This window comes from Crocuta crocuta, unplaced genomic scaffold, assembly GCF_008692635.1.
Source record: "Crocuta crocuta isolate KB4526 unplaced genomic scaffold, BGI_CrCroc_1.0 scaffold830, whole genome shotgun sequence".
Classification (NCBI taxonomy): domain Eukaryota; kingdom Metazoa; phylum Chordata; class Mammalia; order Carnivora; family Hyaenidae; genus Crocuta; species Crocuta crocuta.
The window spans coordinates 1,904,928-1,916,984 of NW_027531513.1; the positions used below are offsets into that span (position 1 = coordinate 1,904,928).

General features: G+C 49.9%; 1 protein-coding gene across 1 annotated transcript in view; it reads left to right on the forward strand.

Moving 5' to 3' along the window:
* The window catches only part of EML6 (EMAP like 6), a 273,438-nt gene that overhangs the window by 255,577 nt on the left and 5,804 nt on the right, over positions 1-12,057 (forward strand). The window contains exons 31-37 of the mRNA XM_077772351.1: positions 996-1,169; positions 5,035-5,243; positions 6,074-6,231; positions 6,862-6,976; positions 8,430-8,618; positions 9,763-9,935; positions 10,354-10,516. Of these exons, the coding sequence (XP_077628477.1) occupies positions 996-1,169; positions 5,035-5,243; positions 6,074-6,231; positions 6,862-6,976; positions 8,430-8,618; positions 9,763-9,935; positions 10,354-10,516 (1,181 nt within the window). The remainder of the gene's footprint in view (positions 1-995; positions 1,170-5,034; positions 5,244-6,073; positions 6,232-6,861; positions 6,977-8,429; positions 8,619-9,762; positions 9,936-10,353; positions 10,517-12,057) is intronic.

Sequence of the window (12,057 nt, forward strand, 5' to 3'; positions counted from 1 at the left end):
TGCCGTAGCTGGGCTTTTCCCAGCTGAGCAGGGACATTGACTTCTTAGCAAATATCTGGAAAGGGGGCCAGTGGGTTGCTGACATCTACCCATTCTTGACATCGCTATTATTTTTTGAGCCCTAAATATATCTGTGTCATCTGAGTGGAAATATCCAGTGATTGGTGATGCTCAGGGATCATGAAGTCAGCCCACAGTGTGATAATCCAAATAAATGGATGCCCCCCTCCCTGGGGGCTTGTGGAGAACAATTTTTCAGATGCCAGGTGTCAGTTAAGGAGCCCCGTGTCTGAAGCCTGGTGATTGTGCTTGGCAAGGGTAGCTTGTCTGTGTGCCCGGCTCTCCTGCACCCTAGGAAACTGCCAGTGACAAATGTGAACTGAGTCACATTTCACATTTGTGGAAAGGTGTGTGTTGGAACTTTGTCATTTCAAAGGCAGTTTTTATGAACATATCCTTCTGCTTGTTTTCATTGAACCCATGTCCATTTTTAAATTTAATTTGGAACTTCCTGATGCTGGTGTTAAGTGCTTCACTATCAGAAACGTGACTTATTTTAGCTATTGTTTTCCCTTGACGCTTCCTCATTGCCATTGCCCACCCAATGCAGTTGATATTACGGAGACCCAAGGTAAGGCTGTTCCATCCGTGAGTAGTTTGAATCTTCGCTGCAAAATCGTGTCGCTGTATCGTGTTTGCTGACTGTATCTGGCCAACTGCAGATACAGATCATTGATCTCACCAGTTGCCTTTGTATAAACTCCTCTACAAGTGTGTGTGTTGGACATAAATGCCCTTAGGGCTCTGCCTCTAAAAGCACAACAGATGTTTCTCATTGTCTTCACCTCTGGCCAGGTCAGGCTGTAGGTCTCTTAGGCCCAGTACCTGTAACACCCCCGAATATCTGTCTTAAAAAGGCTTTTGAGTGAATGCAAGCTTTGCCGTGGCCCCGCCATTCTCCAGCCTTAGTGCTGTGTCATGCCTCCCACATTCAGGAACAACACCTTCAATCCACATCTGGGACGCCATGACCAAACACACCCTGTCTATGCTGCGGTGCTTCCACTCAAAGGGGGTGAATTACATCAACTTCAGCGCCACCGGGAAGCTCCTGGTGTCGGTGGGAGTGGACCCCGAGCACACCATCACTGTCTGGCGTTGGCAGGAAGGTAAAAGGAGCGGGGTGGCTGTCCCGGTGGGAGGCTCGCTTGTGGTGTGTGCTGGGCTCAGACCTAGATGGGCCTCACTCCGAAGGCCATCGAAGGCACTGCTGCCGGGTCAGCTGAAACCGGCGATCTCCCGAGCCTGGAGAAGCTGCTGATCGGATCCCTGGACTCTGTGGCCAGGGGAGTGCTGGGCTGGCCAGTGGAAGGCCTGGGAGCACTTTGGGAAAGTGCCCCCTGTGCTGGCAGCCTTCCTCCTCGGAGAGAAGTCCTCAGCCTCCCCCTTTTCCATCTTCACTCCCTTCTTCCCCAGATGTCCTTGTCCTTAGTATTCCTTCCGTGACCTCCAGATACCGCAGAGCCTTATCACCTTGGTTGCCTCATTCCGGGAGCTGGGGCAGGATTTTACCACCGTGGGCTCAAAAACATTTTTTTTTTCCTTACATTTTAACTTTTTTGAAATGGGGATTCACCTTATAATCAAGGTTTACATTTAGCGTTACAGGATTTCTCTCTTGCCTTCCCCCAACACACACACACACACACACACACACAGGCTGCTGCTAAATTTATGTTCATGTTAGAATCAAAGATGTGTAATCTTTCGAGTGTATTCTCAGGTTGGCAGAACAGATCCAATTAGTTAGGACGTTAATGAGGTCTGTCTCCAGCCGGGCAGCCTGTATCTGGGGCATGCAGAGCCGGGCACGCACAGAGGTGGCTCTTCTCCAATTCAGGGCTTCTGGAGACCCATTATCTGAGCACCTCCCCATGGAGGGAGCTGTAAAGAGATGGGAGCTAAGTTCTAGTCCCTCCTGAGCTCCCATGTGAGAAAAAGAGGTTGGGAACCTGCAGACTTTAATAATGAGACTCTTTTATCATATTCAGTCCCTTTCTCATTTTCTTGTTCATCAGTGCATTGTGTCCAGAGGGCCCCATAATCTATGGTTTAGGGATGCAGCTTCACTTCTTGTCCTGTCCAGTTGGCCTTAAATAGACTCAGCCCTGGATGAGACACTGAGTGTCTTAAACAACTGACCCATAGCCTCGTGAACTTGGAAGGACTGGAGAAATCTTTTGCCTGGTCCCTATCCTTCCTGTGGGGCAGTCCCCACAAGTGCACTCCTGACAGGCTGGCTCCCCTCCTCCACTAAATACTTGCGGGGCTGTGGCCCACATCACTTCCCAAGGCAGCCCACCCATGGCTGGAAATGTCTTATAAAGCCCTTTCTTCTGCGAGAGCTTAACTTGCTTATACCTTTCTTCTACGGCACTAACTCTGCTGTCCACAGTGGCCAAGACCAAGTCTGTGCCTAGTTCCTCAGAAGAGGGTTATCCTGTTGAGCCCTGTGCACAGGCTACTCTTTTCAGGCCCATTCTCCTCACTTCTGCCATCTGCCCCTCTGAGCAGTCCCTGCTCTGGCCCTGGCCCAGCGCAGACCCCTTCCTACCCAGGGTCCCTTCTGACTGCCATAGGGCAGACTAGTGGAGCCTGGACTTTTAAACGTGCTTCTGAACATGATCAGCGGATGCCTTCTCTTTGGTAACTTTCTCCCCTTTGTCTTTGGGGAACCAGAGCTTGGCTCTCTGCAGAGGGGTTCTGAGCCAGTGATATCTAAGGGTGTGTCACCTCCCACCAGCTCTCCTGAGATGGTTGTGTGTGGGCCTTAGCTTCAAGTTCTGCTTACAAGTGATACAGTTTTGAGGAAGGTTTATATGCATTTTTGTTACCATTAGAGAACATGTCACTCATGCTTCTTTTGTTAAAGGACTGTTTTGTTGAACTCCAGGTGGGTGTGTGTGTGTGTGTGTGTGCACGCACGTGTAGTTCAGAAACTAAGCTGACTAAGAAATGAGCTTATTGTATATAAGATGCACATTGTCAGGTCCTAGATACTTGTATGAAACTTGTTCTGAGGAACGTAGAAGCCAGTGTAAAGTGGGACACAGTCACCTCCACAATAAGTGTCCATGGATTAAGACCAGAAAAAAACAAACAGTTGCTTTGAAGAAAGTGCAGGGGCACCTGGGTGGCTCAGTTGATTAAACATCAGACTTCAGCTCAGGTCATGATCTCAGGGTTCATGAGTTCAAGCCCCAGGTCAGGCTCTGTGCTGACAGCTCAGAGCATTGAGTCTGCTTCAGATTCTGTGTCTCCCTCTCTCTCTCTCTGCCCCTCCCCTGCTCGTGCTCTGTCTCTCTCTGTCTCTCAAAAGCAAATAAATATTAAAAAAGTTTTTTTTAAATAAGAAGAAAGTGCAAAGTGAAACAACATATCCCCTTTGACTACCAGGAATGATCCTTTATCTCTTTAGTGGCCACTTGTATTGCTTCTTCTGTAATCCAGCCATTGGAATCCTTTTTCTACTGGGGAAGGGGTATTTGTTTGTATTTTCCTTATGATGTGTGGTTTTTTACTGATTATTCTGGTTACTTCTTTGTCTCCTGTACATGTTGCAAATGTTTTCCCCCAGTGTGGTGTTCGTCTTAACTTAGCTTATGGTATATTTGAAGAACATGAGTTTTTAAACCTCCAAGCTCTGAGTAGGAATGTATTTTCTGGTGAGTCGAACTTTGCATACGTGGAGAGAGAATGACCGGTGTGAGAGGTGACATGCAGTCTCCCCAGCCGGTCCTGGGAAGGGCCCCCAGAAGGATGAGTGTGAGGTGCCAGGCCAGCTATGCCAGAGCCCACCACCACTCAACTGGGGGGCCATTTAAAACAAACACATAGTGGAACAGAAAGAGGGGATTAAGAGAACACTTACCATGATGAGCACGGAAGAATGTTTAGAACTGCTGAATCACTGTATTGTACACCTGAAACTAACATTACACTGTACGTTAACGATACCCAAATATTTTTAAAAAGGTTAGTGATGAGGAGGTGCAGGAAAAAGTACACATGAGTAAATAGAGGAAATTGGACCTAAAACATTAAGAATAAGTTAGAAGCAAATGGAAAGAAAAGTTTAAAATAAACTCAAAGGTGGAAAAATAATGAGGTAAAAACAGATAGGCTTATGAAGTAAGCTGAAAGGCGAGAAGGCAGGTCTAGAAGGTGATGACACTAACAAGTGGACATTTGCTGAGCAGTCGCTGTACCAAGCTCGGCTCTCAGGGGCTTTGCTTGCACCTGATCTCTTAATCCTCACAACACCTTATAAATTGGGAACTATCATTATCTCCAAATTACAGATGAGCAAACCGAGGCACCAAGACATTACAGTAATGTTCCCAAAGTTGATTTACAGATAACTGGTAGAGCTGGGATTTGCTGGGGACAAAAGTTAAAAAGCAAATGAATCAAATCAGAAATAAATGGGCTTGAGGGGAAAAAAACTGGTATTTAAATATTAAAGGTAGAATTTTTAAACCTAAAAGCCATGAAAGACAAAAGAATGTGAAGGACTTTTTTTTAGGAAAGTAAAAGCAGAAAATCTTGGACAGAAATTAAGAACACTCTAAAGGATTGAGTCTCTACATTTGAGGGGAAGGTTCAACTTCCAGGAGGCAGGAATCCTGTGATGTGGTAGGAGACAAGAGATGGGAAGATGAAGGGTGTCCTTTGTCCTTTTCTGGTATCTGGAAGCTTCCATCTTCAGGGCCATCCCTTCCTGTGCATTCATGGGTGCCTGGATATGGCTGTGTTGGGGGTGGAGTGGGATGGGGGTTATGTTAGCAGCACCTGCTGCTCTGGAAATTTCCCCCACTCTCTCTTCTCTGCCTTGAGAGTCATGCCTGAGGCAGGGAGGGTACTTTGGAGGAAGTAGGAACAGCTGAAGTGTACCCTGGGCCTTGCTGGATGGAGAACCATCCTGAGCCCGGAGTGCGGGAGGACCCACCTCACCAGACTCTCTCACCCATACAGGCGCCAAGGTTGCCAGCCGAGGGGGTCACCTGGAGCGCATATTTGTGGTGGAATTTCGCCCTGACTCAGACACGCAATTTGTGTCTGTCGGGGTCAAACATATGAAGTTCTGGACCCTGGCAGGCAGCGCCCTGCTTTACAAGAAAGGGGTCATCGGGTCCATGGAGGCCGCCAAGATGCAGACGATGCTCTCCGTGGCCTTCGGTGCTGTGAGTTCCAGCAGAAGCTTCCTGAGAGGGGACCCTGAACCCCGGGCATGGGCATGGGGGGCACAGATAGCCACAAAGCTGCAAAACGCAAGAAAGCTATTTCTACATTTTTGCTGTTATTGGCTTACTTGCACACTTTATTCCCTTTCTTTAGCACAGATGGGTGAGTTGACTGTATCTTTCCCAGTTGTTTCCCTCCAAATATTCATTACAATAGGCAGGACCCACCCTAGGGGCAGGAGCCTCATCATCCTAGAGGCGGGCTGACTTGTAACCCTGCCGGGCTGGGCTAGACAGCCTCAGAAGGTATGGGGCCAATTCCCACTCTGGGCAGCGTCCCCTTCCTCTTAACCCTCTTATGCTGCAGGTCCCCCTTGCATAGGCCGTGAGGAGGCACCCTCAGCCAATGCAGGCTCCCCTGGGGCCGTTCTGAAACACAGCCACCTCTGGGTCCTGCGGGTATGGGCTTATGTGCACCTTGTTCATGAGCCCAGGAGAGTTTGGGCTGGAGCCCCGCCCCTTCCCCTGCAGTCGTCTGGGCGGTAGATGCCAGGATGGAAGTTCAAGTAAACGCAGAGGTGCACACCGTGGGAAGGTCAAATCCCCCGAACTGCCTCAGTAGAGTGAACTTCAGAGCTAGGTGATTTTGTTATTATGTGCTCCTGTGGTTTCCAGCCAGGTCTTTTGCCTTTCCTTAGCACAGAAGGTCAATTTGAGTGTGTGTGTGTCTCTTTCTCTAGTTCCCTAACCAAGGAGCAGGAGGCTGGGAGGGGGCCCTCTTGAGAGGTGCTGTGAATGTCCTGGTGCGGAAGCTGTCCCTTTGTTTACAGAACAACCTCACTTTCACGGGTGCCATCAATGGAGACGTCTACGTGTGGAAGGACCACTTTCTCATCCGGCTGGTGGCCAAGGCTCACACGGGCCCCGTCTTCACAATGTACACGACCCTCCGGGACGGACTCATAGTGACCGGTGGCAAAGAGCGGCCGTAAGCCGAAACTCCTCTGGGAACAGCAGACCTTCCCGTATTGGGAGACATAGACAGAAGCATCTCCCACTGGGAGAAAATGCAGATTTTCTTTCTCCCGTCTTGTCTGCGCCGGGGAAACGAGCCTGCCATCTCTCCAGGAGGGCCCTGGGCCGAGACCTTCAGAGTACAAGTCAGAGAAGGAGCGGGGTGGCTTAATGGTAGTTGAAAATCCAGAGAGGTGTTCTTGAGTAGACTCGAGTGACTGTGCTCTTCATAAAGTGTTACTTCCCATAGCTCTTGGGGGGCGGGAGGGCGGAGAGGTGGGGAGAGGAGTTCTCCTGGGGACAGAGACGTTAGAAGGAAGCCGAGCAGCAGAGAAACGTTTCTCTTCGTGTTTCTTCGTGCTAATGAAGACACGGCTTGGTACTTCAGATGGCAGTCGTCTTCTGCCACGCTGGCGTTTGAAAGTATCCTAGGAAACCTGCCAGTCACAGTGGTTGTCACTACCTTCAGCGGGGCCAGAAAAGAGGGCACCCTGGAGGGTCTGTGCTGCTGGGCCCCGGTGGCCTTGATGATAGGGACAGGGCACCTCAAGGGCGAGTCTCGGGACAAGGGCCCACTTGCCAAGTTCCCCTCAATCTTTTTCAGGACCAAAGAAGGAGGGGCTGTGAAATTGTGGGACCAGGAGATGAAGCGCTGCCGGGCCTTCCAGCTGGAGACGGGGCAGCTGGTGGAGTGTGTGCGCTCCGTGTGCCGCGGCAAAGTGAGTGGGCCGGGTGGGGGGGGCCCCGAGAGAGAGGCAGTTCAGCCAGACTCATCCCCTGTGCCGGGTTGTTAAATCCTTAACGCAGGCCTCCACCGTGTGACTTGCACTGCGGTGGAGTCGGCTTAGGGTCCCACAGACCCAGGTGCAGACTCTTCTGAATAGCGCTGGCTGGGTGACCCTTGGGTGTGTTACTGAACCTCTCTGTGTCCAGCACACGGGTGGCTGTGAGGGTCGCGCGCATTATAATACATGGCGCCTCCCATTATGCCTGGTTCAGAGCCACATTCAACGTCAGCTGCTACTGTTATAGATACTAGTATTACTGTAGGCACAGAGATAGTAAACAGTTTGCCCAGGCACACAGTTACGTGGTCAGTAAGGGGGGACAGTAAGAGGCCATCAAACTGTCTGACTCAAAGCCATAGGTTTTCAAGTCCTACCTGGGCTGAATATCAGAAACCACTGTTGAGTTGTTTCTTGTTGTTGTCTTTTTAATATATGGCCGTCCAGGCTCTTACCCAGAGCTGCCAAATCAGAATCTTAGCCATGGTGTGTGTGTTCCTTTTCTTCTTGTCTTTTTTTTATTCCCCAAGAAATTCTGAGGTCCTTGAAAAAATAAGCGTTAACCTCTGTTTTATACCCTGTGCTTATATTTTTGAATTGTTAGCAGTCTAACAATTTGCCTTCTGGATGTTCCCCATTGAAAACGGCAGACCTGACTTAGAGTCTCCATAATTAGAAATCGAGAGTTTTGGTTTTAGATAGATGAATACCAGTCACGGAGTAGGTAGGGAGACATCTGGGAGGTGAAGGCAGAGCGAGGCCCGGAACCCGGAAGTCCTCGGGAGTAGCTCTTTGTCCTGTGTGAGGAAGAATTTGGGAAGAAGCCGAGCAGTCCAACTACAGAAACTACCCCGCTCTGTAGTGAGCTCGCAGTCAGTGGAATGTTCTGGCAGAGACGAGATGATGGCAGTCTCTGTGCCGTTGCTCTCATCCAGGGCTGAGAGACAAAAGGAAAGTGAGGGGGTCACGGAAGGGCAGGCAATTGTGTTGTTAACAACACAANAGGGGCCACTTTCCCACGTTGCTCCAGTAGTGTTTTCCTTTAAATTATTCTTTAAAATACAAATCTTATTTTTTACCAATCTGTCACCTACTAGATATCTAATAGATCATCAATATATTTCATTTTAAATTGTAGCAAAACATAAGTCACATAAAATTTTCCCAGTGTCGGGCAGCCATCGCCACCATCCACCCACAGAACATTTTGTCTTGTAGAACCGAAAGTCTGTAGCTAGGAAGTCCTCACTCCCCTTGACACCCCCCCCCCCCCCCCAGCACTCGGCAACCACCATTCGGCCTACTTCTACATGTCAGACCAGGTGCATCACATGAGTGCGATCAGATGGTGTTTGTCTTTTTCCTAATAATGTTCTCATGACAACAGGGCAAAATTTTAGTAGGAACCAAAGATGGAGAAATTATTGAAGTTGGTGAAAAAAATGCCGCTTCCAACATCCTCATTGATGGGCACATGGAAGGGGAGATCTGGGGCCTGGCCACACACCCCTCCAAGGACATCTTCATCTCCGCCAGCAACGATGGCACGGCCCGCATCTGGGACCTGGCCGACAAGGTGAGGGGCCCTGTGAGCTCCGATGCCCTCAGGTGGGCCCGGCAGGAGCCTGGAGTGCGGAGGGTTCCGGCCAGAGTTGGGGGATGCGGTAGGTCAGCAATGAAGTTAGGAAGCCTGGTGATGAAAATCCCACTCACACATGCCCAATCTGGCTGGCTGTTCGCTGCATATACCCACGTATAGCTATAGTACGGCAATAGTCTGAAAATGGTGCTTCTTGTTAAAAAAAAAATCCACAAAATCTAAAAAATAAACAGATAGGTCTTTCCTGGCTGGGAAGACTAAAAAATGACTTAAAATTTCAAATGTTCCCGAATGGGACATTTCAGTAAATAAAGCAACAAAGTTCACGGGGTGCTTGGATGGCTCAGTCGGTTGAGCATCCTACTTCAGCTCAGGTCATGATCTCATGGTTTGAGAGTTTGAGCCCCATGTTGGGCTCTGTGCTGACGGCTCAGAGCCTGGAGCCTGCTTCAGATTCTGTGTCTCCCTCTCTCTCTGATCCTCCCCCACTTGTGTTCTCTCCCTCCTTCCCTCTCTCTCCTTCCCTCCCTCCTTCCCTCTCTCGCTCTCTCTCTCTCTCACGTGTGCCTGCACGCCCTCTCGCTCACTCTCTCTTCCCCCCTTTCCGTGCTCTCTCTCAAAAGTTAATTAAGAAAAAAAAAAGTTCAAATAGGAAAATGGGGAAGTAGCTGACACAAGCACACCCAGCCAGTAGTGGCAGGCAAGGGTTCAGGGTTTGAACCAAGAGGTCCCAAAGCTTAAACCCTTTGCTCTGAGCAAGAGGCGGGCAGTCTGAGACGGGACGGGACGATCCAGTCTGGCTTGCCGCCCGTGTCTACGATGTGAAGCATGCGCGTTGCTTACACGGTGTCTGGGCTGGAAGAGTTCATATGGACCGCAGGGCCTACGGTGTTTACCACCAAACCATTTACTGAAAAGTTCACCAACCTCTGTCCAAGCTGTTCTGATGAAAACACACTACCCGCCTCGGTTCCTCAGGGACACTTACTATAAAAAGCAAGACGTTCAGAGGCCCGAAGCGGCAGCAGAGCCTGACTGCTCTGGCCTGGGGGCAGGATTTCCCGTGGAGACCGGCCGCGGAGGCCCGGGGCTTAGGTCACGTTACTTTCTGTCGATATAGAAACTGCTTAACAAGGTGAACCTGGGCCACGCGGCCAGGTGTGCAGCCTACAGCCCCGACGGGGAGATGGTGGCCATTGGCATGAAGAACGGAGAGTTTGTCATCTTGTTGGTGAACAGCCTGAAAGTCTGGGGGAAGAAACGAGACCGGAAATCTGCAATCCAAGATATCAGGTACATAGCAGGTGGTCCGGGCAGGGAGGAGGGCACCCATTCTCCTTCTCTGTGGGTGCCTTTCTTGGAAAGGTCATGAGTGGAATGAAGAACTCTGTTGTGGGAGGGTCCCTCTGAACGAGCCAGCCATGAAAGGAGACTCCCTCACACATCAGTTCTCAGACGTGTCTTTGCTAATTTCCACGAAGAGGGGTGGTAAAAACTACACGCACAGTGCCGTTCTGCGTGAGGCCCCACACACCCACTCCCGTACCTCCATGGGCCTGGGTACGGAGAGATGGCTGAGCTCCCTAGCATGCTAACCATGTGTGAGTCATGAGGTGAGATCTTGACTTTGAGCCTGGGAGGCCCATTCTAGAGCAGACCCGATGCCGGACCAGCCTTCTCACAGACCATGCTCTTGGATTGCTTTTTCTAGAATCAGCCCAGACAGCAGATTCTTAGCCGTTGGTTCTTCCGAACACACAGTTGACTTCTATGACCTCACTCAGGGCACAAGCCTGAATCGCATTGGCTACTGCAAAGATATTCCAAGCTTTGTCATTCAGATGGACTTTTCTGCGGATGGCAGATACATCCAGGTATGTTTCAGCTTTGCTAATAGCTGGGGCAACCAAGAATCATCATCATCATCACCATCATCACAGCAACAGTAACAGTGGTGGCTTATGTTAATTGAGGGCTTACTTTGTGCCATGCTATGCACCCATTTCCTCTTATAGGAGCGCTTCCCCCCTACCTTATAAATGAAGAAACAGGGGCCGAGAGCATTTAAGAACGTTGAAGAAACAGAACTTAAAAAAGTAGAGTTGTCCTTCAGTAAGAGACGCAGGCAGCTCAAGCCCTAATAACTTTAATCCTCCTGTTACTTCCTCCCGTTTGAAGCTTCCTAACCTCTGTTCTCTGGGGCTCTACCGAAGCCCGTGTGGCTTCTCATATTTAGTCATTTCACTTGCGGGTGTGGGGTGGTGTGGCCCGTCCACACTCGGCGCCTGGAGTCCAGACACCTGGCCTGCAGTGGGGGCTCCTCACTGGGTCCCGGGTGAACTGACAGGTTGGGAGGGATGGAGAGGGGTCCCACCATTAGGACTCACAGCTGAAAAGAGAACAGTTTCTTGTCCAGCACCCTGAATTTATACCACGCATTAGTGAGCTGGCCGGGAGTGGATACCCACTGTGAAATGAGAGGGGACCCATTCATCGATTATTTCCTGAACCGGGCGCTGTGCTAGGCTTTTGGATGGACAAGACGGGCCTGGTCCCTGCTCTCCTGTAGCTTCCCTGTAAGGGAGAAGACAAGCATCAAACAGATAACCACAAAATATACCTATAATTACAAATTGTGATTATGTGCTGCGAAGGAAAAGTACAGGGTGCTGCGGGAGCATTTAACAGGCGCTGAATTTAGACTCACTTCCTCTCCACACATGTGATATTTAAGCTGAGGTCGGTGGGATGTGTAGGAGTTAGCCAACAAAGAGAGGCGGGAACACTGTTCCGGGCCATCTGTATGAAGGCCCTGAGGTGGGAAAGATCTCAGTGCATTGCATGAAAAGCAGGAAAACCTAGGGTGGCCAGGCTAGAGACACCCACAGGAGTAGATGGAGCTAGAGATTTTCTAGCAAATGCTTATCTCCCCCTAGAACATTCCCAAAGAAGCAAAGGTCAGGTCCTAGAGGGTTCAGAACTCATCTATGTCAGTTGCCGTCCATGAGAAAGCTCACCTACCTTTGTACCAAAGGATCTGTTTTCTCTGAGAACAGGGACTCCCAAACTTGAGTGATGAGCATCACAGATCACCCAGAGCATCACTTTGTTAAAACACAGATTACCAGGTACGCCCCTCACCGTGTCTGATCCGGTGGGTCTGGGGTGGGGCCCAGGAATACACGTTTCTAACAACTTTGCCGATGATGCCGAAGCTGCAGGTCAGGAGCCACATTTGGGGAACCGCTGCCTTAGGATTTTGGAAAAGAGCCAGAAAATGAATGGAAAACTACCCTGCGCATGTGCATTTTGCTATAGGCTGACCACAGGCTTTGCAGCTCGAGCTGAACTTGGGTTTGTTGAAGTCCCAGGGTTCCAGAGGCTTGGCCAGCGTTCTGGGAAAACAGGACACCAC